This window comes from Ahaetulla prasina, chromosome 6 (genome assembly GCF_028640845.1).
Source record: "Ahaetulla prasina isolate Xishuangbanna chromosome 6, ASM2864084v1, whole genome shotgun sequence".
NCBI lineage: Eukaryota > Metazoa > Chordata > Lepidosauria > Squamata > Colubridae > Ahaetulla > Ahaetulla prasina.
The window spans coordinates 10729470-10756070 of NC_080544.1; the positions used below are offsets into that span (position 1 = coordinate 10729470).

A 26601-nucleotide genomic window follows, 5' to 3' on the forward strand; every position below is an offset into this window, starting at 1 on the left:
AAAGGAAGGTTGACATTACTGTCCATCTTCAGACCTTTAAGAAATGCTGCCACAGACAAATCATTTTGGCCATTATTTTCACATATGTGGAGGGAAATAAATAAATAATTTTAAAAACCCAGTTATGTTGCCCAAGATCAACCATTTCACATTGAAATGTTTGGCAACATTATTTGGAGATGTCCTGAGGTTTAAAGTGATGACAAGGGGGCTAACGTGCCCCCTAAAATTTCTCTCTATTAACTTAGAGGTTTTTTTAAAAATGTTGATTATAAGTTCCCTGTGATCATATTTATATTCATGTTAGAATAGAATAGAATAGAATAGAATAGAATAGAATAGAATAGAATAGAATAGAATAGAATAGAATAGAATTTTTATTGGACAAGTGTGATTGGACACACAAGGAATTTGTTTTGGTGCATATGCTCTCAGTGTACATATTTATTTATTTATTTATTTATTTATTTATTTATTTATTTATTAAATTTTTATACCGCCCTTCTCCCGAAGGACTCAGGGCGGTGTACAGCCAAAATAAAAACAAAATATATACAATTTAAAACAACATTTAAAAAGAGCATAAAAGAAAAGAAAAAGAAAAAAAGAAAAAAATACCTTCATCAAAGGTACAACATTTACAACACAAATGATGGTCATAGGTTGCAATTTAACCCTTAATGATAGCAATAAAAAGTTACAGTCATACAGTCATAAGTGGAAAGAAATTGGTGATGAAAACGATGAGAAGATTAATAGTAGTGCAGATTTAGTAAATAGTTTGACATTGTTGAGGGAATTATTTGTTTAGCAGAGTGATGGCCTTCAGGAAAAAACTGTTTTTGTGTCTAGTTGTTCTGGTGTGCAATGCTCTATAGAATCGTTTTGATGGTAGGAGTTGAAACAGTTTATGTCCAGGTTGCGAGGAGTCTGTAAATATTTTCACGGCCCTCTTCTTGATTCGTGCAGTATACAGGTCCTCAGTGGAAGGCAGGTTGGTAGCAATTATTTTTTCTGCAGTTCTAATTATCCTCTGAAGTCTGTGTTTTTCTTGTTGGGTTGCAGAACCGAACCAGACAGTTATGGAGGTACAGATAACAGACTCAATAATTCCTCTGTAGAACTGAATCAGCAGCTCCTTGGGCAGTTTGAGCTTACTGAGTTGGCGCAGAAAGAACATTCTTTGTTGTCCTTTTTTGATGATGTTTTTGATGTTAGCTGTCCATTTTAGATCTTGTGATATGATAGAACCTAGAAATTTAAAGGTTTCTACTGTTGATACTGTGTTGTCTAGTATTGTGAGAAGTGGAAGTATGGAAGGGTTTCTCCTAAAGTCTACCATCATTTCTACGGTTTTGAGTGTGTTCAGATCCAGATTGTTTTGGTTGCACCACGAGGCTAGTCGTTCAACCTCTCGTCTATATGCGGATTCGTCATTGTCTCAAATGAGACCAATCACTGTTGTGTCATCTGCGAACTTCAGTAGCTTAACAGATGGATCATTGGAGATGCAGTCATTGGTATACAGAGAGAAGAGAAGTGGGGAGAGCACACAGCCTTGGGGGGCCCCTGTGCTAATTGTACAGGTATTTGATGTGATCTTGCTTAGCTTCACCTGCTGCTTCCTGTTTGTTAGGAAGCTTGTGATCCACTTACAAGTCTGTTCCGGTACCTGTAGCTGGTTTAGCTTAGTTAGAAGAGTGTCTGGAATGATGGTATTGAATGCTGAACTAAAGTCTACAAAAAGGACCCTTGCATAGGTCTTTGGAGACTCAAGATGTTGTAGGATGTAGTGCAGAGATGTCGTGGTCCTGCTCTTTGTTGTTCAGAATTTTTGTATGCATTCTTGTCTTCCCCAAAAATCCAAGATATCAAGCAAAGAAAAGATGGATATGAATAAAAATTCTGGATAATCTATCATCAAAGCTGAAGCAGTTCCTTTTCTCTCTCTCTTTTTAAAAAAAATAGGACATGCTTTTTGTTATTGTTTGCACCTCTTACATGCCATTATGTCAATAAACAGGCCTCCTGAAAGGGTGGCATTCACAGAGATTGTTTCCATCTCAGAGTTCCAATCTATTTTTCTAGGGCTTTCTTCCTTCATTGAGAGGAAAGGGGAAGACAGGCATTATTCATTGGAGGGGATGATCTTATAATGGAGGGTTACTCATTACTTTAACGATAATTTGCGTAAAAGCACAGGTTGAACTCCAACAGTGATTTATAAAACCAGATTTGGCTTGATCAAATTTTTACTCCCGAATCACAACGTTGAACTGCAGCTCCATGGCAGTATGAACTTGGTTTTAATCTCGTTGAGATTTCACTGGGAAAAGCCGAGATATTTTTTTTTTATTTGCATTTATATCCCGCCCTTCTCCGAAGACTCAGGGCGGCTTACACTATGTCAAGCAATAGTCTTCATCCTATTTGTATATTATATACAAAGTCAACTTATTGCCCCCAACAATCTGGGTCCTCATTTTACCTACCTTATAAAGGATGGAAGGCTGAGTCAACCTTGGGCCTGGTGGGGCTTGAACTTGCAGTAATTGCAGGCAGCTGCTGTTAATAACAGACTGTCTTACCAGTCTGAGCCACAGAGGCCCTTTTGATATCCCCAAGGATGGGAAAATACTACAGGTAGTCCTTGATGTACAACCTTTTGTTTAGTAACTGTCTGAAGTTACAATGGCACTGAAAAAAGTGACTTATGACCCTTTTCAGACATACGACCGTTGGAACATCCCCGTGGGCACGTGATCAAAATTAGAATGCCAGAGAACTGGCTCATATTTAAGACGTTTGCAGTGTCCTCGTGGTCATGTGATCAAAATCCAGACACTTGGCAACTGGCTCGTATTGATGACGGTTGCAGTGTTCTGGGGTCATGTGATCCCCTTTTGCAACTTGCCAACAAGCAAAGTCAACGCGGAAGCCAGATTCACTTAACAAGTGCAGCAAGAAAGGTCATAAAATGGGGCAAAGCTCACTGAACAACCGTCTGACTTAGCAACAGAAATGTTGAGCTCCATTGTGCTCGTAAGTCAAGGACTATCTGTACTGCTATTATGGATGAATGGATAGATAGATAGATAGATAGATAGATAGATAGATAGATAGATAGATAGATAGATAGGTTGGTAGATAGGTAGGGAGAGGGTGGATAAAGGGGAGAGGGAGGGAGGGAGGGAAGGAAGGAGGAAGGAAGGAAGGGGTCCAGAAGATAAGAAAGGGGTGAAGGAGTAAAGGAGGGAGGGAGAGAAGGAAGGAAGGAGTCCAGAAGATAGGAAAGGGATGAAGGGGTAAAGGAGGGAGGGAGAGAAGAAAGGAAGGAAGGAAGGAAGGAAGGAGTCCAGAAGATAGGAAAGGGGTGAAGGGGTAAAGGAGGGAAGGAAGGGAGGGAGGAAGGAAGGGGTCCAAAAGGTAGGAATAGAATAGAATAGAATAGAATAGAATTTTATTGGCCAAGTGTGATTGGACACACAAGGAATTTGTCTTGGTGCATATGCTCTCAGTGTACATAAAAGAAAAGATACCTTCATCAAGGTACAACATATTAGTTGTGAAATGCTGACTGTTACCGAATTCATCCCTTACGTGAGCGTTGTCATTTCCCTTTGCAAACTTTAGGAATTCCTTATTTTATTTGCTCATGTTTTTATTTATGTCACTTCAATCAACAAGTGACTCTATTTTCTTTTAGATTTTGTGTCTGAATTTATTTTGTACCATTAGGTTGGGTTTCCTCTGTACCCCCAATTGCGATGCACAATGCAGAAATATACGTTATCGTTGCTCTTTTGCTTCTTGCTCAGGAGAATGTGATATGTAAATGTGAAGAAATAACTATAATTCTCCCACTTCTCCTTGTAACTACTTATAATGCATTGCAAATTTGCTTTCCACTTCAGCCAGCTCATTTATGTTTTCAGCTGTTTGCCTAACTGCAGTTAGAAAAAATAATACATCCCTTCCCCTCTTGGTCACCTCTCTGTACCAGCTACAAATTCAGTCATTTGAAATACAAAAATAGTATGTAGAGCTAAAACTGCATTACAAAATCAGGCTACAAGGGAGTGTGTGCTTTCAATATATTTGTATTAACACTTCACACGTATTTTAAAGAAAAATAGTTTCTACTCTGAAATCTTCTTTGTAAGGTTTAATGAATGGAAATTCATGGAAGTCATTGAAAAGTCAAATGGTAGGACTTATTCTTCACTTTATACAGAAATATTAAAAACAGTGACTGCAGCAGGATTTTTATGGGAACACAAGAGGTGATGCCTAGGAAATCCATTTCAAAGGTTCCATTAAATTGGAAAATAGCTCTGTTTGGAAATATTTAAATCAATTATTATCCTCGTTCTTGTTCTTATTTTAATGTTCCAGTTGTGACATTTGAACTGGCTTTTGAACAATTTGATTCAAGCAATTTTTTTATTAGTAAAAGACATATAGGGAAGCATCTGAATTTATCTGTATTCAATGGGATATATTTAATTTGATTTATCAAGTTAAATTGACCGTCCGAATAGAGAACAATCAGTTTAAATCAATTTGAAAAGTCTAGGAGTTCCAGAGACCTAATTAATACAATTATCAGGTAAAAAAAAAAATCAAGATGGTTGCCATCTTGGAAGCAGATGCGACACACATAAAACCATTAAGGATATATGAAAAAGTCTCTGAGATATTAGATAGTCCGAGCCACCAAAATAGAACTGTGCGTCCTAAACATGGATTTAGACTTAGCAGAATTAGCCATGATCAAGATGTGACTTGTTATTAAAGAGAGTCTAGAGCCGAGGGAGGCCACTGTACCTCAGATAGCTGGTTGTGAATCTCTTTACGTGAAGTGGGGGCGTAGGATGCAGGTGGGCTTGTTGATCACGTACCTGGCTCCTTGCTGCATGACAACAGCCCTGCCCAAGTTGCTTGAGGTGATAGCTGGGATGGCAGTTGATACCCCTAGGCTTATGGTCATGGGGGATTTCAACTTGCCATCGGCCAGTGTGTCGTCAACGGCAGCTCAGGGGTTCATGGCCTCCATGATGGCCATGGACCTGACCCAACTAGTTGACGGCCCCACCCATGTTGGGGGACGCACACTGGATCTGATTTTTGTCTCTGGACAGTGGTTAAATGATCTGGAAGTAGGAGAACTAGCCATTGAACCTTTGTCATGGTCAAATCATTCTCTCCTTCGTCTGGACTTTCGGACCGCCGCTCAACACCACAGGGAGATGGGGCCAATGCGTTGGTTCCGTCCCAGGCGACTGATGGACCCGGAGAGGTTCCTGATGGAGCTTGGGCCGTTCCCTGGTGATCTGGCCCACGGCTCGGCCGAGGAGCTTGTCGTGACCTGGGAACAGGCCGCGGCGGGTGCTTTGGACCGTGTCGTGCCTTTGCAGCCTCTAACCCGGCGTAGGTCTCAACCGGCTCCCTGGTTTTCTGAGGAGCTGAGGGAGATGAAACGCCGGAAAAGATGCCTAGAGAATGCTTGGAGATCCAGCCGTTCTGAAGCTGACCGAACACTAGTTAGATCTTATATTCAGACCTACCTAGTGGCATTGAGGGAAGCCAAGTGGGCCTATGTTTCTACCCTCATTGCGTCGGCAGATAACCGCCCAGCCTCCCTGTTTAGGGTGACTCGCTCTCTCCTTCACCAGGAGGGGCGCGATGATCCCTTACAGGGTTGTGCTGAGGATTTTAGCAGGTATCTGTACGATAAAATCGCTCAGCTCCGGGACGGTTTGGACCAAAATTGGGTAGTTTCAGGCGAGGTGATGGAGGCTAGTCTTGTTGAGACCATCTGGGTGGCTCCTGAGGACATGGACAGATTGCTGGGGTGGCTGAATGCCACCACATGTTTATTGGACCCGTGTCCCTCCTGGTTGGTGCTGGCCACCTGGGAGGTTACACGAGTCTGGCTCCAGGGAATTGTCAATGCTTCCTTGAGGAAGGGTGTTGTTCCCACCGCCTTGAAAGAGGCGGTGGTGAAGCCCCTCCTCAAGAAGCCTTCCCTGGACCCAGCTGTTTTGGGAAATTACCGTCCAGTCTCCAACCTTCGCTTTGTGGCGAAGGTTGTTGAGAGTGTGGTGGCACATCAGTTACCCCAGTACCTGGATGAATCTGTCTATTTAGACCTGTCCCAGTCTGGTTTCCGACCCGGGTACAGCATGGAGACAGCTTTGGTCACGTTGGTGGATGATCTCTGGTGGGCCAGAGACAGGGGTTATTCCTCTGCCCCAGTCCTCCTAGATCTCTCAGCGGCTTTCGATACCATCGACCATGGTATCCTGCTGTGGCGGTTGGGGAGTTTAGGAGTGGGAGGCACCGTTTTTCGGTGGTTCTCGTCCTATCTCTCCAACCGATCGCAGACGGTGTTGGCAGGGGGGCAGAGATCGACCGCAAGGCACCTCCTGTGTGGGGTGCCATAGGGGTCGGTTCTCTCGCCTCTCCTGTTCAACATCTACATGAAGCCGCTGGGTGAGGTCATCAGTGGTTTTGGGGTGAGTTACCAACTGTACGCAGATGACACCCAGCTGTACATTTCCACCCCTGACCACCCCAATAAAGCTGTCGAAGTGTTGTCTCGGTGTTTGGAGGCCATGCGGGTCTGGATGGGGAGGAACAGGCTCAAGCTCAACCCCTCCAAGACTGAATGGCTGTGGATGCCGGCATCCCGGTACAGTCAGCTACAACCGCTGCTGACTGTTGGGGGTGAATCATTGGCCCCAATGGAGAGGGTGCGCAATCTGGGCGTTCTCCTGGATGGACGGTTGTCTTTTGAAGATCATTTGGCGACCGTCTCCAGGAGAGCTTTTTACCAGGTACGCCTGGTTCGCCAGTTGTGCCCCTTTCTAGACCGGGATTCCCTATGCATGGTCACTCATGCTCTCGTCACTTCTCGCCTGGACTACTGCAATGCTCTCTACATGGGGCTCCCCTTGAGGAGCACCCGGAGGCTCTAGTTGGTCCAGAATGCAGCTGCGCGGGTGATAGAGGGAGCCACTTGTGGCTCTCATATAACACCTATCCTGCGCAGGTTGCACTGGCTGCTTGTGGTCTTCCGGGTGCACTTCAAGGTGCTGGTTACCACCTTTAAAGCGCTCCATGGCTTAGGACCGGGATATCTTCGGGACCGCCTTCTGTTACCACATGCCTCCCACCGACCGGTGTGCTCCCATAGAGAGGGTCTCCTCAGGGTGCCGTCAGCCAAACATGGTCAGCTGGTGACCCCCAGGGGGAGAGCCTTCTCTGTGGGTGCACCTACCCTCTGGAACGAGCTTCCCCCAGGACTTCGACAACTTCCTGACCTCCGGACCTTTCGCCACGAGCTGAAGACGTATTTATTCTTCCGAGCAGGACTGGCATAAAATGGGTTTTTTAAATTGGATTTTAAATGGGGTTTTTTATATTATATCATGTATTTTTATAATTTAATTTATAGGCCATATTGAATAAGTTTTTTTAAATAGTGATTTTATTGTATTGTATTGTACTGTTTTTTATTTGGCTGTTCACCACTCTGAGTTCTTCGGGAGAAGGGCGGTATAAAAATTAAAATATTATTATTATTATTATTATTATCCAAGTATCTTAGAATGAAAAGAATAGAGAAATTTTGTACAACTACACAAATGTTCCAGATTTTGCAATAGAGAAAGTGGCCGGTCTGAGTTGACTTTTAGTTGAAGAGCATTTTTTTTTGCTATGCCTGATTGGAAGTAAAGTTGAATACCTGAATTTTAATGAAATTCTGTATTTTCCATGCAGGATAGATTCTCAGCAGGAATGTCTACGTGTTTGAGAAGCTGTGCAATTATTTAACTGGGAAATTACAGAGGGGAAATCTGGAGGTTGGAGGGAATGAAAATAGAATGGTTCCCTATTTAAATTAAAATAGAATGTAGTATATAGGTTAGTTTTCAACAAAAATAAGAGTTATACTGACTCTTATAAAATATATGTATGCTGGAAGATTAGAGTATGGATTTAAAGAATATAGGCACTTGTTAGATTCGGGCAATAACGAGGCAGGAGACCAGGGTAGTGACAACAGCTCTTTACTATATGGTGAACCCAGCAACCCGGCTGGGGAAAAAACCTCTCCTTATATACAGTTCAACCGGCGGCTTCAACCAATCAGCAACGTGCTTGTTTCCCGCCAAAATATTTAAAGATACATTACACTCCTTCCCTCCCAGAAAACACTTTACCTATACATTTACATTTTATTTACATACTACTTCTCAACGTAATCACGTAAATAGACTGGGCGTCTCCTGGGCTTCCGGTTTGGCTCCGCTGTGTTAATGGCGGGCGATTTTAGTCCGCCCGTTCTTTGTGATTCTGTGAGAGCTGTTTAGACAGTGCTAATCTTCTGTCAACAGCTCGTAAATCTCTGCCCTCGGGCAAAGAGGGGGAGATGAGCATTTGAACTGAAGTTTGAGCCCCCAAGAAAAGCCCCAGAATGATTTCTGGTGGTTTGATGGGAACGCTCCTTCGATAGTTCAAAAAAAGCTCCAGAGTCCAGAACGCCTCTGCAAAAGCAGAGCAAAACGCAGCGTCCATCTCCGTGACTGAAGAGGATTACTGATAAATTGTCAACACGGAAAGAATCGAAAGCAGGAGGGCTGGCATTTGTTTGTAAGATGATTTTAACTCCCTGACAGAGAAGTTATTTGAAGAGTGGAGATGAAGAAAGATGGCGTTTTGTGTTTTGAAAGTGAAAGCTAAGGAAATGCTGATTACAATTGCTGGTGTGGAACCTCTAAGAAGAAAATAACAAGATTTTTTTTTTCTAAATGGAATTCTTTTTTTAAAAAAAAATCTATTTCTTTTTTTATTATCTTTTTTTTACAGTGTTTAAGTGTTTTTTTTCTTTTTATTCCCTTCCCCCTTTTTTTTTTTTTTCTTCTTCTTCTTGATATTACTTAGTTTAAAAATGGCTTTTAAGCAAAGAGATTTAACCACTTCTAAATTATTGGAAATATCTTCACTTCAGGTACGGAAATTGAGAGAGGATATTAAAGAAAGTCTAAGGAATTTTTTACAGGAGCTTATGGAGGCTCATCTTTCAGAAATAGATCAAAAATTTAATGAAATGGAGAAAGAAATACTGGATTTTAAAGATTTGGTGGAAGAGCAGAGTAAGGAGATGAAAAAATTAAAGGAATCAATTACTCCATTATTGTTATCTAGTACACAGACAGAAGAAAGACTGAATGAATTTAACCAAATTAATTTAGATTTGCAAAGGAAAATAGATGAAGTTCAAATTAATTTGAATTTAGAAAATAAAATAGATGATATTCAGGTTAAGGCTGATAAGGCAGAGGAAGAAAGGGTTATATTACAATATAAATTAATGGAATATGTTATAAGGGTAAGGGTTTAAGAGAATCTAAAGAGGAAAATTTGAAAGAGATTTTTATTCAGGCCTTTGCCCAGATAGAGGAATGGAACCAGAAGATTTTGAAGTTAATATTGAAAAAATTTATCGTGTTAATTCCTGGTGGGCAAGGCAGAAGTGTTTACCGAGAGATGTGGTTATTTATTTTACAAATAAGAGGATTAGGTATGGAATTTTGCAAGCATTTTATAAAAATAAATTTCAAATATTAGGACAAGATATAATAATGATGAAGGAAATTCCTCCTAAAATGTTAAGAAAGAGAAAAGAATTTGCCTTTCTGGTGGATGAGCTTAAGAAACATCAGATATATTTTAGATGGGAGGTTCCAGCAGGTTTAACACTGAATTATAAAGGAAGAAAGTATTTTCTCAATACAATTTGTAAAGCACGAGATTTTTATACTAATGTATTAAAGATTGGGAATTCTTTGTTAACAGATGTTAAGTTGAATGGTGAATAGATGGTCGAAAATGTAAGATAGAAGAAGGAGGAGAATGTTTAATTTTATTATATATGATTATGGTTAATTTTTGCAAATGATTTATTGTGGATATAAATGTGTAATTTTAGGGGTACTATATGATATATTAAAGGTATAAAGGAATAGGAAGATGGAATATTGTTTAATTTTGGAGGATAGATAGTAAAATTTAGGAACTTGGATTAAATATTATATTTAAGAGATGGATGTAATGTTAATTAGAATGTAATTGTTATAATAGATATATTTTGGATGTTATAGGTGTAATTTTAACAATGTTATTTGACATAAGTAAGGTAAAGTGAAGATTTTAATTATTACAATTGACACTTTGGATATTTGTAATATTATTTGTTGTATATATAAATGTTAAAGATGTGAAAAGATGGACTATTGCTTACCCCTGAAGGTTGGACAGAAAAATTAAAGAAACTAAGTTGGAAATATGAACTATTTTTGAGAGACTGCTAAGGGAAGAAAGACATTTTAGAAGAAACCTTGGTGAATATTGGAAGATGGAACGTTGTTTTGATATTGATCGATGAAGGTTGGATATTAAAAACTATGTACTTTATTCAAGAATAAACACTAACTCAATCGGAAACTTTTGAGAATTCTAGGAGTGGAATGGTTTGATATATAATGGAGTGGAAGAAAAGTATCTTCTTTGTCTTTGGAAGGGGAGTGGAGGTTTTAAGGAACGACTATGGATTATGATTTGTGCTAGATTTTAATTTTTGTTGTTAGTTTTATACCCTGTACTCGGTTCTCGGAAGTCTTGGGGGGTGGGGGGAGGAAGGGGAGGGGGGGGGAGGGGGGTAGAAAATGGATTGATAGTTAATGTACAAAGATGATTGAAGATGTATAATTAATGTAAGATCGGACCTGCCTGGTTACTACTTTAGAATGAAGGGAAAGAAGGAGAAGAGAGAAGGAGGAAAGAGAAGAGGAGGAGGAGGAAAGGAAGGAAGGAAGAGGGGAAGAGGGAGAAGAAAGGAGTAGGGAGGAAAGAGGAGAGGATGTAGATAAGAGAGGGGGAGGATGGTTATGGAAAGTAGAAGAAGGTAAAGAAGGAGAGTAAAAGGAAAAGGAAGGGGGTGGTGACCGGGCAGACCCGATTAATTGTATATGAGGGTACATTAAATATGTTATTGGATATGTTATTGGATAAGAATGTCAAAATAAAACTTTTTAAGACAAAAAAAAAAAAAAATAGACTGGGCGTCTCCTGACTCTTTCGGACCTGCGCAGTACATTTCCTGGGAGCGGGTCGAGTTGACCGGAGGGGCTGTTTGCTCCTCTCGGCTCCTCCTCTAGGCCATCCGGCCCTGGATTATTTGCCGAGTCGTCCCTGCTGTTTTCTAATGGAACCTGTTGGCGTCGCTGGACCTCCGGGAATTCAGTTAAGTCCTGCGATTTCCCCGGGTTTGAGTCAGCTGTGGGTTCAAGCATTGTATAGTCAGGGCCTGTTTCGTCTGACTCGGATTGTTCCGCTAACCGTTTCCTCAATTGATCTATATGTCGCCTCCATACCGCCATTCTCTAACTCCACCAAGTATGATTTGGGACCTGTTATGTTTAGAATTTTTCCTGCTACCCAGATCGGGCCATCACCATAGTTGTGTGCCCATACCCGGTCGCCTATTTCCATCCCTCTTGTTTTTTCGAGACCTCCCTTGTAACCCTCTGGTGTATAGTTTGGATTTAAACGGTCTAGTGGGCACCTGAGCTTTCGCCCCATTAACAATTCTGCAGGGCTTCTGTCGGGTGGGGCACAGGGGGTTCAGTGTTGGACGGCCAGGAAAACATCTATTTTTGATTGCCAGTCGCCTGGCTTGAGTCTGGACAATGCCTCTTTCGCGCTTCGGACGAAACGCTCTGCAAGGCCATTCGTCGCAGGGTGGAAAGGCGCCGAGAGGGCATGCCGGATGCCCTCTTCTGCCAAGTATTCCTCAAACTGTGTTGCCGTGAATTGCGGGCCGTTATCGGATACCAACGTGTCGGGCAACCCATGTGTTGCAAATAGGTGCCGTAGGACTGAGATCACGGCCTCGGCTGTCATGGATCTCATGAGAATGATTTCCAGCCATTTGGAGTAGGCATCGACTACTACCAGGAAGGTTTGGCCATGGAAGGGGCCGGCAAAATCAATGTGGATTCTAGACCAGGGCCCTTGGGGTCTTTCCCATTCCCGAACCGGGGCCGTTGGGGGTAGAGGTCTGGACTCCTGGCAGGCTTGGCATTTCCCTACCCTTTCAGCAATTTCCGAGTCCATTAAGGGCCACCACACATAGCTTCTCGCTAGACCCTTCATCCTAATGATCCCTGGGTGACCCTCGTGGAGGAGGTCTAACACCCTTTTTCTTAATTTCTCTGGGATCACCACTCTATCCCCCCATAGCAGGCACCCCCCTTGAGCCGAAAGTTCCCCACGTTTTTTTACAAATTCTTTAAAACGCTCGCCCGGCGCAGCGGGCCACCCTCTTTGTACCCAACCGAGTACAGTCCTCAAAGTAATGTCCCGGTATGACGCCCGAGCCACCTCCTTAGATGTGACTGGGCCAGAGTCCAGAGAGTCAATTAACAGGATGGGCGTCCCCGGAGTGGGGTCTTCGATCGCCCCTGGTAGTGGGCATCTGCTTAAGGCGTCCGCATGCCCCAACTCTTTTCCGGGCCGATGCTGTAGTTTGTAGGAATAGGCGGCTAAGAAGATAGTCCATCGGGTCAATCGTGCCGAAAGTGCCACAGGCGTTGGGCGGTCACCAGCCAGTATCCCTAACAGTGGTCTATGGTCTGTAACAATTTCAAAGTCTCTACCAAAAACATATTCGTGAAACTTTTTTACCCCTGACACAATGGCTAGCGCTTCCTTATCCAACTGGCTATAGTTCCTCTCTGTGGAGGACATCGTTCTGGAGTAGAAGGCTATTGGGGCTTCTGTGCCGTTCGGAAGTCTGTGGCTGAGCACAGCCCCCACCCCGTAAGGGGACGCATCGCAAACCAATACTAATGGCAATGAGCTATGATACTGAATCAATAAGCTATCGCTCGAGAGTAGGTTTTTTACTGCTTCGAAAGCCCTAGCTTCCGACTTTCCCCAAGACCAAGCAGCATTCTTTCCCAGTAGCTTATGTAGCGGCTCGGCAACGGTTGCCTTATTTTTTAAAAAGACCGCGTAAAAATTCACTAGACCCAGGAATGCCTGTAGCTCTGTTTTGTTTTTGGGCGCTGGAGCCTTTCGTATTGCCTTGACCTTGCTTTCAGTGGGGTGAATTCCCTCCTTGTCTATTCTGTAGCCCAAGAACTCTACGGATTCTACCCCAATCTGGCATTTGCTCACTTTAACCTTTAGACCGGCTGACCGGAAAATGCCCAGAACTTTTCTCAAACGCTCCCCCAATTCTTCTAAATTTTCGGCTGATATCAATACATCATCGAAATAGGGGACTACCCCCGGGAGCCCTTGCAGAAGTCGCTCCATTAAATTTTGGAATAGACCAGGTGCCACACTCACCCCAAACTGTAACCGGGTACACTTGAAAGCACCTCTGTGAGTCACAATCGTTTGGGCTTCGGCTGTGTTGGCGTCTACGGGCAGTTGTTGATAGGCTTGGGCCAAATCTAACTTTGCAAAAACGTGCCCTTGCCCCAGTGAGTGCAGCAAGTGTTGCACCACGGGGACCGGGTAAGTGCTTTTCTGTAAGGCTTTGTTTAACGTCGCCTTGTAGTCAGCGCAGATTCTAACTGACCCATCTGGTTTCACTGGGGTGACGATTGGCGTCTCCCACTTTGCGTGATCGACTGGCACCAGAATCCCCTGACTGATGAGCTTATCTATCTCCTTGTCAATCTTGGGTTTAAGGGCAAAAGGAACTCTCCTTGCCTTTAACCTAATGGGGGCTACCTGGGAGTCTAAATTGAAGGAAATAGGGGTCCCCTTGTACTTGCCCAGGCAGTCCTTGAAGACATCTTCGAACTCGTTCATGAGTGAGTCTTTTAGGTTAAAGTCACTTCTGTAGATGCCAGTCACTCCCATGCCCAATGCACGGAACCAGTCTAGTCCCAACAGACTTGGCAGGGTCCCTTCGACTATCGTGATGGGCAGGGTCTTCTTGTGTGGTCCGTACTCGACGCGGACGGAGGTGGTCCCTCGAACAGGGATTCGATTCCCTTGGTAGTCGTGCACTCGTAGCCGTTGTGTTTGCAGTTTTCGTTTGGCGATTCTCGGTAAAGCTTTTGCAAAAGTGTCCCAGGACATGATTGTGATCGCTGACCCTGTGTCCACTTCTAGTCGGCACGGCACTCCTTCAATCTTCAGTTTGGTGAAGATTTTCTTCTCGACGCGGGTTGCTGCACGGCCTATTATCACGGTCGTTCGATTTGAATTCGCGCCCTTTTTGTTTTGACCAATTGCGGGTCGCCTTGCCGATCCTGCGCTCTGATTGGTCGATTTGAATTTTCGGCGGGAAGGTTGGGGTGCTCGACAGACTTGAGCCAGGTGCCCCTTCTTCTCGCACCGCCGACATGTGGCGTCCTTGAACTTGCATCGTTGACGCTGGTGTTGCCCTCCGCAACTTCCGCATTCGTCCCGGTCTTCTTTGCCCCTTCTCTCGGTGAGGCAAACTCCTTCCTCATCCTCGCCGTCTGATTCGGTCTGGATTTCTTCGTGGTGGACCGGGGTTGATTTCGCACTCGCCGTTGGCGTGAGTGGCTTTTGCAGGGTTTCCGCCGCTTGGGTGGACATCTCGTGAGCTCTGGCTTCGTCCAGAGCGTTTGCCAGCGTTAGATTGCTTTTTGATAGCAGCCGCCTCCGCAAATGAATGTCTCTGACCCCACGGATGAGTTGCTCTAACAGCTCCTCGTCCAAGTCTCGGTACCCACAATCTTTGGAGGCTTTCCTCAGGGCGGCCATGTACTCGCTGATGGATTCGCCCTCTTGCTGTCTGCGCTCTCCAAATTCAAAACGCCGTACGTACTTGGACGGTGTAGGCGCGAAATGGTTCTTCAGTAGGTTTTGCAGAGTTTGCCACAATACCGATTGTACCGGCGTTGGCTCTGCCAGGGCTTCCGCGATGTCGATGACCTCAGGACCGCAGTGGCTCAGGAAATATGCCCTTTTGCGGTTGTCTGGGACTCCTTGCAGTTCGTTTGCCTCCAGGAAACTCTCGAAATGGGTCATGTACGTTCCCCATTTCTCCCTGGATGGGTCAAACGGCGCGGGCGGAGTGTAGCTGGCCATCGCTGCGATTCTGCCCTGAGCTTTGCTGGGTTCGGTTCTTTCGTGCGTTCAGCTCGCTCCTGGTGCTCTTAGCCCCGAGATCCCACCTTCATCGCCAGTGTTAGATTCGGGCAATAACGAGGCAGGAGACCAGGGTAGTGACAACAGCTCTTTACTATATGGTGAACCCAGCAACCCGGCTGGGGAAAAAACCTCTCCTTATATACAGTTCAACCGGCGGCTTCAACCAATCAGCAACGTGCTTGTTTCCCGCCAAAATATTTAAAGATACATTACAGCACTGAAAGACTCCGTATGCGTATCTCACATCAAAGGAAAATTCAGCACTTTCTAAGAAAATATCTTGTATTTCTTATTAAGATCTATGAGAGATTGGTTTTTGATCCTCATCTGAGGAAAGTGTTCATGATTTTATTTAGAGGAGAAACAATAGAGACACACTTTAAATTTCGTTGTAATTTTGCGCATCTGTTTGCCCCTATACGGTCTCAGCTAGAAAATGCAAATATTGACACATATGCAAAACTGTAATTGCATGTTCAGTCATGTTCTTCATAAACCATTCACTATTTCAATTTATTTTGCTCTTTATTTAATGCTTATTTTTAAGCCAAATAGTATCACATGAAAGAGCATATTCAGTCACAGGCATTAAAAATCCATATCTGGATTGTTACTGAAATTGTTTTGCATTGTACCTTAATCAACATTTGTACATTGTACTGGTATACACAGGGATGAAGGATTTAGTAGAATCTATATTTGGATTGTTATTGAGATGTGGATTATTTATTTTATTGCCTTGTACCTTATCGTAATCAACTTTGTACATTGTGGTGTAGATATACACAGGGACGAAGGAGTATAAGTAGAAGCTATATTAAAAATGAGTTACTCAATAAATAATATGTTAGAGATGGGGTCACCATTGCTTCATAATTCAGCATAGTGGAACATCTTCCAGATTTTTATTATTTTTATTTTATTGTTGGAATCTTGAAGAACCTCAGTGCAAGAAACTGCTCTGGGTTTGGGCCAAGCATCTCGTGACGTCTCGCCTGGATTACTGCAATGCTCTCTACATGGGGCTCCCCTTGAGGGGCATCCGGAGGCTACAGTTAGTCCAGAATGCGGCTGCGCGGGTGATAGAGGGAGCCCCTCGTGGCTCCCGTATAACACCCATCCTGCGCAGACTGCACTGGCTACCTGTGGCCTTCCGGGTGCGCTTCAAGGTTTTGGTGACCACCTTTAAAGCGCTCCATGGCATAGGGCCGGGTTATCTACGGGACCGCCTACTGCTACCGAATACCTCTCACCGACCCGTGCGCTCTCATAGAGAGGGACTCCTCAGGGTGCCGTCAGCGAGGCAATGTCGTCTGGCGGCGCCCAGGGGAAGGGCCTTCTCTGTGGGGGCTCCCACCCTCTGGAACGAACTACCCCCAGGACTTCGTCAGCTTCCGGACCTTCGGACCTTCCGCCGCGAGCTTAAAACATACTTATTTAATTGCGCAGGACTGAGCTAGATTTTAATTTACGGGTTTTAAATTGGGTTTTATTTTCATATTTTTAATTTAGGCTTTTAGAATAAGTTTTTTAATTGTTTTTAGACTGTATTTATCTATTTTTAAATGCCTGTAAACCGCCCTGAGTCCTTCGGGAGATAGGGCGGTATATAAATTTAAATAATAATAATAATAATAATAATAATCTATGCTTCTCAGGTGCAAAGAATCAGAACCGCCTGTTTTGCTTCAGTTAAGCTGATTTATTTCTCATGCCTATAAACAATAATCTAGTCAACTACAAGCACTAAATTGGCATTAAATGGGAGTCTATGCCTATTCTGTTCTGTTCTGTTCTACTCTACTCTGTTCTGTTCTGTTCTGTTCTGTTCTATTCTATTCTATTCTGTTCTGTTCTGTTCTGTTCTACTCTACTCTACTCTACTCTACTCCTTTTTGAGTATAATAGTCCTCACCAGTGGTGTGTTTCAAATTTTTTTACTACCGGTTCTGTGAGTGTGGCTTTGTGGGCATGTGATTGTGGGCATGGTAGGGGAAGGATACTGAAAAATCAGCTGGGACTTGGGAGGCAGAGAATAGATGGGGGGCGGGGCCAGTCAGAATGTTTACTACTGGTTCTCCAGAACTGGTCAGAACCTGCTGAAACTCACCTCTGGTCCTCACCTTGGAAAAGTTGCTCCGCTCTAAGAAAGGTGAACCAACGACCTATCTTAGCTTGAAGGAACTACATTACATACTTGTAAATCATCATATCTGGAGACGGAGCAGATTTTGTAAGACCAACATAACAGTGGCTTATGTGCCATATATTCTCACTGTATCTATTTCATTTGGATCAGATTTAATGCAACCAAGATCTTCAGGAGACGAACTTTTCCCCCCACTGGGTATATTTAATTTGAGCAAAGACATGATGGCCATCTCTCGGTGACTAGAACTAAATTGAAGCTGTCTGTCAGGTCTACTGTACTATGATGTCCAGTTCTGAAAGCACCACAATGTTTAACATACTGCTTTGTATCCTTTCCTTCCTTCCTTCCTTCCTTCCTTCCTTCCTTCCTTCCTTCCTTCCTTCCTTCCTTCCTTCCTTCCTTCCTTCCTTCCTAGTATTCAACAACAAGAAGACATCAAGAGCCAGCGATGGGGAAAATGATGGAATCTAGTTTTTCAGGCACTCAGTCCTTCCCTGAAGCTCTGTCTACAGACAGAGGAGGCCAGGCTGCAAAGCCACATAGGTAAGGACGTGTTTTTTTTTTTAATTCAAAAAGTTTTACAAAATTTTCCCCCCTTCCCCCCCCTCTCCCCTCCTTCACAACCCCTCCCCCGACTTCCCAGAACGAGCACAAGGTATAGTTAAAAATAAAACAAACATATGCTAAAAAATTTTCATCCCAACTTAATTATACCCCTACAATCATCAATTCCTAACTTCCCCCAAAAACAATCAAAAATAATACATCATAATCATTCAAAACAGTCTGATAACTCTTAGTCTGATATCTATGTTGAATATAGTCAATCCATTTTTTCCATTCCTTTAAGTATCTTTCTTGCGTATTGTCTTTCAAAAAGGCTGATATCTTCGCCATCTCAGCCAAATTGGCAACCTTCAATATCCATTCTTCTATAGTAGGTACTTCTTTTTTCTTCCAGTATTGTCCTATTAGTAATCTTGCTGCTGTTATTAGATTTAAAATCAATTTAGTCTCAATTACTGTACAATCCGTAATAATTCCCAACAAAAAAAATTGCGGCAGGAACTTTATCTTCTTTTTCAAAACATTTTGTAAGATCCACCAAATTTTTATCCAAAAGGCCTTTATATCCTTACAAGTCCACCAAATGTGAAAATATGTAGCATCATCACAATTACATCTCCAACATTTTGCTTGCATATCTGGATACATACACGATAATTTTTTAGGATCTAAATGCCATCTATAAAACATTTTATAAAAATTTTCCCTCAAATTCTGTGCCTGCGTGAATTTAACATTTCTAACCCAAATTTTTTCCCAAGTTTCCAATAATATTGGCTCCTGTAAGGACGTGTTTTTTAAATTGGGTGTTTCTTTTGTGGAGACAAATGCAAGGCAGGTGAACATGGTCACTGAGAAAACATTTGCAATCCGGAGATATTTCAGAGAACCTCCGTTTGTTTGTTTGTTTGTTTGTTTCTTTGTTTGTTAAGCAGAGAGCCTGGGGAATCTTCTCTTACAGATGTCAAGGCCATTATTTCAGCTGTTGGATTGCCCCTTTCACTTTTCTGTAAAGAGCCTAGAGGAAGTATTAAACAAGAGTCACAGGCCAGTGGATAAGATAATTGTATTCCAGATACATAGAGGGTTCTTTCCTCTGCCTATCCTCTTATCAATTCATGAAGTTAATGACCCACCAACCCAAAGGCAGCCTACAGAACTATCTTGTGCTGACAAAGATGATTCTGTGTAAAGAAAAGGATTGCTCTGCATAGCACCTGTAACCAGCAAAGGCTGGCTAAGTGTGTTTTTTCTATTGGCTGGTGGGGACTGACAGCAAAGGGCATTATAAGGAGAGTGGGTCCATATTGGTCATGAAGTAGCTCTATCTTTATCTCTTTCTCTACCTCATCTACCTCCCTCTATCTATCTATCTATCTATCTATCTATCTATCTATCTATCTATCTATCTATCTATCTATCTTCATCATCATCATCATCATCATCATCATCATCATCATCATCATTTAATTTTTATACCGCCCTTCTCCTGAAGGACTCAGGGTGGTTAACAGCCAGATAAAATACAATACAATATACAATAAAACCCATTTTAAAAACTTATTCAATATGGCCAAATTAAAATTATAAAAAACCTGATATAAAACCCCGTTTAAAATCCAATTTAAAACCCATGTTAGGCCAGTCCTGCTCGAAAGAATAGATACGTCTTCAGCTCGTGGCGAAAGGTCCGGAGGTCGGGAAGTTGACGGAGTCCAGGAGGAAGCTCATTCCAGAGGGTAGGTGCCCCCACAGAGAAGGCTCTCCCCCTGGGGGTCGCCAGCCGACATTGTTTGGCTGACGGCACCCTGAGGAGACCCTCTCTATGGGAGCGCACCAGTCGGTGGGAGGCATATGGTAACAGAAGGCAGTCCCGCAGATATCCGGGTCCTATGCCATGGAGCGCTTTAAAAGTGGTGACCAGCACCTTGAAGTGCACCCGGAAGACCACAGGTAGCCAGTGCAGCTTGTGCAGGATAGGTGTTATATGAGAGCATTCTGGACCAACTGGAGCCTCCAGGTGCTCCTCAAGGGGAGCCCCATGTAGAGAGCATTGCAGTAGCCTAGGCGAGAGACAGATAGTCTATGTATCTGTCTGTCTGTCTGTCTGTTGTGATCAAGGCCCAAGTAGTTATTACTAAACACAAGTCAGTCCTCAGCAAACTTATTTTATTAAAACAGCTGAGAATTAATTCATTCTCAGCTTAGTCCAAAACAAAATTTTTAATAACTTGGTGATAATCGACCTTATCACCAAGCTTTGATGTCTTTGGCAACCTGCCAAAGGCTTTTCTTGAGGAGAACCCCACAAAGTTCAAGAGATCCTGACAAGAAGCATGGAAATCAATGTTGCTTTTCTACAAAGAACCCAATGGCTCATTGCTGCTCTTTTAAGCCTTATGGGAGTGGCCAATCATCTTCCAGCCTTACTCCTGTTCTGGCAGCTCTTCACATGTGTGGACTAGGAACAGGCTTCTCCTGTTCCTCTGCTTCCCTGCTGGCTCCGGAGTCCGCGCATCGATCCCAGAAGGCCCTGGCCCCATCTCTGCCTCCGATGCAGAGCCCTCGTTTGGGCCTTCCCCTGACTCCAGGACTGGCCCATTGTCCTCCCCAGCCTCCTCACTGTTGGACTCTGTTGCCAGGTCCATGGGCTGCTGGCGGACCACAACACTATCTATCTATCTATCTATCTATCTATCTATCTATCTATCTATCTATCTATCTATCTATCTATCTACCTACCTACCTACCTACCTACCTACCTACCTACCTACCTACCTACCTATCTAGGCATGCTGTGGTCCATGGAATCGTGAAGAGTTGGACATAACTTAGCAACTGAACAATATCCATCTGTCTGACTGTCTGTTTATCTATCGTCTACCCTGTTTCCCCCAAAATAAGACATCCCCTGATAATAAGCCCAGTTGGGCTTTTGAGAACTTGGCAATAAAGCCAAACACTTATTTCAGGGTTCTAAAAAATGTAAGACAGGGTCTTATTTTGGGGGAAACACAGTATCATCTATCATCATCTATCTATCCATCCATCCATCTTCTGTCTGCCTGTCTGTTTGTTTATCTATCATCTAGTTTTTATGCTACCCATCTATCAGGCAACTCTGGGCAGCTTGCAATGCCATAAATAACAGTATAAAACAATTACAAGCTTAAAAACACTAAACACTGAAATTTAAAAAAAACATTAAAACTGACAATAGTCAGTCAGATACAAAGGACCATATATTGTCTGTCTGTCTATCTGTCTATCTTATCTATCAGAAAATGACCCTGTTTATTTGCATGCTCTTTGCGACCAAAAGATTTGATTATCAATCACATAAAGATAAAATTTTTGAGATTCACCAGAATTTCAAAATAAATAATGAATAAGTAACCCAGAATTAAAAGAATAAGTGAATCAGTAACCCAGAATTAAAAGAAAGGCAGAATTTGGAAAGTCTTGACTGAAAATCATGTAATGTATGACTTACAGCATCGGCTGAATCCTATTGATCAATTGTAGGTGACGTGTGATTCACAAATTCAGTAAGTGTAGGATTGAACTGATGCAGCTCTTGGACGCAGTCATAGATATGCAAGAATGGGAATGTCAGTCAAAAAGGATTATTAATTTTACTCTCAATGCTCTACTTACAGAGAAAATCCATCAAAGATGTTCTGTTGTTGGCATATTACCTTGGTCCTACCCTGTAAACATAATAGTTCATTTTCCAAATATTGCTAGAAAAGTAACATTTAGTTTGGATTGTTCCTTGCACAGGAATTTTTGAATCTTAAAAGTTGAACTCCCTTGTCAATCTGTGACATTTTTACTAAAACGTACAAGCCCATATATTCAAAGAAAGTGTAGTGAATTAGCTTTGAATATGCTAGCTGCTGCAAGGATATTTTATGAGAAAGTATGTTTAATTCCTTCTGTGGAAGAAAGTGTAATTAAGGATGCTTTGATGTATAAAATAACTTTGCATCCTAGAAGGAGACTTGACACAGAATTGAATTCAAACTGGAAAGCATTCTGAGTCTTCAGTGCAGTGATTAAGTGTATGGATTTGTACCACATCCAAAATTTGACCCAAATTTTCTTGTTTTTCAGGAGGCAACTGGACTTTGTGGTTTCTTTGAAGACATTTCGCTTCTCATCCAAGAAGAAGCTTCTTCATCTCTGACTGGATGGTGGGGAATGGAAGGATTTATATTCCTTGCAGACAGCTAGTCATTTGCATCTTTTTGGAGAGTCATTGAGGCCACTTGGAGGTTTATCAGGACTAGATTCAGCAGTCCATCTGCATTTAAAAGATGAAGTCCACTCTTTTGCAGACAGCAAAGTTCATGTTTTGGACAAAGAGTATTGCTGGTTTGAAAGAGGGGTCAATTATGTCAAAAATGAACAGAGAGGGAGGGATACAACATCATATGCCTCCTGTTTCGAACACAGTCCTTTCAGCAGTTCCAGCACTACTCAAGTGACCTCGAGCACACATATAAACTTCCAAGTGGCCTCAATCACTCCCTGAAAGGATGCAAGGAATATAAATCCTTCCATTCCCCACCATCCAGTCAGAGCTAAAGAAGCTTCTTGGATGAGAAGCAAAACGCCTTCAAAGAAAAAAAATCAAGAAAGTCCAGTTGCCTTTGGAAACAGCACCTTTGGAACAACCATGACCTGGATGACTGAGACTCTCCATAGACATCTGAGTTTCTGTCTGCATAAAGCTTATATTTTGATTTTACGGGATTCTTAAAATTAAAACAGGATTTTTTGAGTATGGACAGAATTTATTATCCTTCAGAATTTTATTTTATGAATCATACTGTATGCTGATCGCAATTCCTATTTATCCATTGCTTAGGCAACTTCCAGTCTTTTAAGATGGTACAACGTTTACAACCAACTAACGATATTGTGAAATATTGTAATTGCTCCATTTGTAAACTTTTTGTTTATTCATTCATTCATTTCCTATTTTTTTACCCTGTCCTTTTCTTATTTTGTTCTTTTGCCTCTTCACATTTGTTTTCTGTGAAATACCTTTTTAAAAAATGCCTGGGCACAGATAAGTGTGTTTGTGTCTCTTATATATACAGTATGTTGATGTAGCTATTGCTGGATGAATAATCCCCTGACCTATCAAAAGCTTCAGGGGGTCATTTGAATTTAAGATAAGGGGTCAAATCACTGCATTAAAGCGATGATTTTCCATATTGATTGCATGGATTTATACAGTACATTTTTATCTTTTTACTCAAGGCAGCAATAGCATTTAAAATAAAAATGAGAAGCTTTTTTTTTTAAATAGAATCAATAAATTTGAATACTTTAAAAAGTTTGGTGACAGAAATACATTTTTAGCATTTTTTATAAATCAGAGGCATCTGGGGGAACATAGGCCTCTTAGGAGGATATTCAGGAAAGGTCTTAGTGGAAGAAGCCCGCCAGATTTGAGTTTTAACAATATTAAACACATTAAATTGTGCCTGGCAGGCAATTTGGAGACAATGCAGATCTTTCTTTCTTTCTTTCTTTCTTTCTTTCTTTCTTTCTTTCTTTCTTTCTTTCTTTCTTTCTCTCTCTCTCTCTATCTCTTTCTCTCTCTCTCCTTCCTTCCTTCCCTCCCTTCCCCATTCTCCTCCTCCTCCTCCTCCTCCTCCTCCTCCTCTTCTTCTTCTTCTTCTTTTTCTTCCTCCTCCTCCTCCTCCCCCCCTCTCTTTCTTTTCATGTTTAATCAGACCCTTTTCAAACCGCACATGAAGCACATCATAGCCACATGCATCAGGCTCAGGATGGTGTTCAAAATTACTATGAGTTTATTCCATGCTACCTATACACAAGAATTTGATCTACTAATGGTCAAGGCCAATTGGTGCCAGATAAAATTCAAAGGACTCTTGGGGGGTGGGGGTGTGTGGACATGGGTCTCTTACAGGGATGTGTAGTGACTACAAACTGATGATGCATTTGACCCTTCCCTCAGGCTCAGCTTGGTCATCTCCTACCGCCTGTCCTGATCTCTTTCTCTAGCCCTTGAGTGGATTTCTGCACATGGAATGAATCCACCTGTGTTGTAGAAAGGCAGATGAGCAAGAACAAGTAGGGCTTAATGGTGCAGCATAAGGCTTCCAATGCTTTTCTTTGAGCGTTGCTTGAAATTAGTTCACATTGTGGGTCGCATCTAATTATTGTTGTGATTTATTATTTCACGTTTGTCCAAGAAAACAAAGCCACGGACAGTTTCTCCCCTGTTTTCTTCCCATAAAACAGCCCTCTATAATAAGCTGGATTTAGGTAGTGAATAATTGGCAGAAAGTTGAGTTCCAAAGTTGAACTGGGACTTGAAACAGTCTGCCTAATTCAAGTCCAACAGCTTCTCCACTTCATGTGCTACATCATAGTCATCATGTTAGCCTAGTAACGTATAAACAGATTAGAGTTAAAGAGATTTGAGCCTGATATGATTTATTAGGACTTGCTTTTGTACATTTTACAAATCAGATATTTAATACATCAAAGGGGGGAGAAATGGGGAATAGACTTCCAAATTTAGTGATTAATAAACTTCAAGTTGATGTTCTTCATCATGTAGCTCCTTAAAAATTACTTTATGCTATTAGATTATGAGTGTTACACATAGGTGATATATTAGTCATCTACCTGATTTCATATTTTGGTCCTGCATCGCTGCTAGAGTGACATATAGCACTTTTGAAACACATCTTGATTTATTGTTGCCCTACAGCATTTTTTAAAATCTCGCACAGAAAGTGCAAAAGTGCAAACGTTAGAATTATGACCGTTCAGTGTTCCTGAAGCCGAGTTCTGAATATCTATTAAGCAAATCACTTACAGAAAGTCTGAGTTGTTTTTGGAAAATATAAGTTACCATTGATCAGTGAAGGAATTACGTAAGTTTATGTGATGTTGTGGATTTTTTAATTGATGTTTTTGATAAACGGAATACAAATTAAACTAAAAGAAAAAGAAAGGACCTCCTGAGAAAGAAATGGTGGACTGATGTACTAAAATGGGTAGTTGACCTGGGGAGACGATTAAAATTAAATTTAAGAGATGGTAAATCAGCCCTTCCTCTCCAGACAAAGAAAAGAGCTGAGATTACCCACAAATGTTCCAGACAGCTGCTCCTCATGAGAAGACAGCAGCATAGAGGTCTCCAGTGGATTTAGGGCTCTGGGAGATATTTTGCTCACACCATGGTTAATATCTTGCAAGGACATTACTTGCTTTTCTAATCACCTATGGGAATTACAAGTTAGTTGTTTTTCAGATATTAGAAATCCTTGGACCAAAAACTTTTATAGCACCAGGTAAGTTTCTTTCAAAGGAAGGAAAGTGGTAACTAAAAGAACTTTTTTAATAAACTGCAAAATAATGCTTGAAACTTTGATTTTAGGAACTTATAAACAGACAAAAAGTCCTTTATCATTGGAATTAATGATAAAGAATTCTTCCCATGGGAAAATGGTTTTTTAAAAAAAGAAAAAAAAAGAACATACGATATGATTTAAAAATCTGGACAGTAGAGGGAATAAGAATTATAATTAAAGGAAAAGAACATCTCAATTTGATTTACAATTACAGAGCGACGCAAAGTATCCTGACATTGAATATATTGGAAGCTATTTTTGAACAATGAACTCAGAGCCTAATTTTAATAGTGTCAACAGAAACATCTGCCTCTATGAATAGACCGCTTCTAAAAATGTGACATGGAAAGAAGTTCTATCTGAGAACCTCAAGACTGAGTTGAAAGTGGATTTACAAATGATCGGCTACAAGGAAGACATGGATAAAAAGTTACATTGGGAAGGAAGGAGGGAGGGAGGGAGGGAGGGAGGGAGAGGGAGGGAGGGAGGACCATGTCTTAATAATTTAAAGAGATATAGAAACAATAAACAAAGAGAATGACCTGGATAATTTTCTCATATTGGATTTACAAAAGAGGCTTGTTAAAGTTTGGAGCATCTTGTGAGAAGGAACAAAAAATTGAGAAGAAATCAAATTTTGGACACCATTTGAATGGACTAAAGATTAAGGCTGTTAGAAATAAAAAGAAGGAATACAACATTGGTTTATTTGATCATTTCATCAGCCGAGAGTCCAAGGTAGGGGTGGGGGGGTGGCGGTTGTTATTAAGGAAGATCTAGAGCCGAGGGAGACCACTGTTCCTCAGATTGCTGGCTGCGAATCCCTCTGTGTGCGCTGGGGCTATAGGAATCAGTTGGGCTTGGTGATCGCGTACCTGGCTCCTTGCTGCGTGACCACAGCCCTGCCCGAGCTGTTGGAGGTACTGGCTGCTGTGGCGGTTGAGACCCCCAAACTTATAGTTATGGGGGATTTCAACTTGCCATCGGCTGGACTGTCATCAACGGCAGCTCGGGAGTTCCAGGCTTCCATGACGGCCTTGGACCTGATTCGAGTAAATGATGGTCCTACGCACACAGGGGGAGGCATGCTAGATATGATTTTTATCTCTGGACAGTGGTTAAATGATCTGGTATTAGATGATTTAGTAACAGAACCAATGTCATGGTCGGATCATTTTCTCCTTCGCCTAGACTTCCGAACCGCTATTCACCACCGCAGGGAGACGGAACCTATACGGTGGTTCCGTCCCAGGCGCCTGATGGACCCTG

At 42.1% G+C, this 26601-nt stretch overlaps 1 protein-coding gene across 3 annotated transcripts in view; it reads left to right on the forward strand.

Moving 5' to 3' along the window:
* The window catches only part of NRG3 (neuregulin 3), a 667620-nt gene that overhangs the window by 620616 nt on the left and 20403 nt on the right, over nt 1–26601 (forward strand). For 2 of the 3 annotated variants that reach the window (XM_058188055.1, XM_058188054.1), the window contains exon 7: nt 17778–17905. In XM_058188055.1, coding sequence (XP_058044038.1) covers nt 17778–17905 — 128 coding nt within the window. Of the gene's footprint in view, nt 1–17777; nt 17906–18300; nt 18304–26601 lie in introns of all 3 variants that reach the window. The other variant, XM_058188056.1, reaches the window with a different exon arrangement.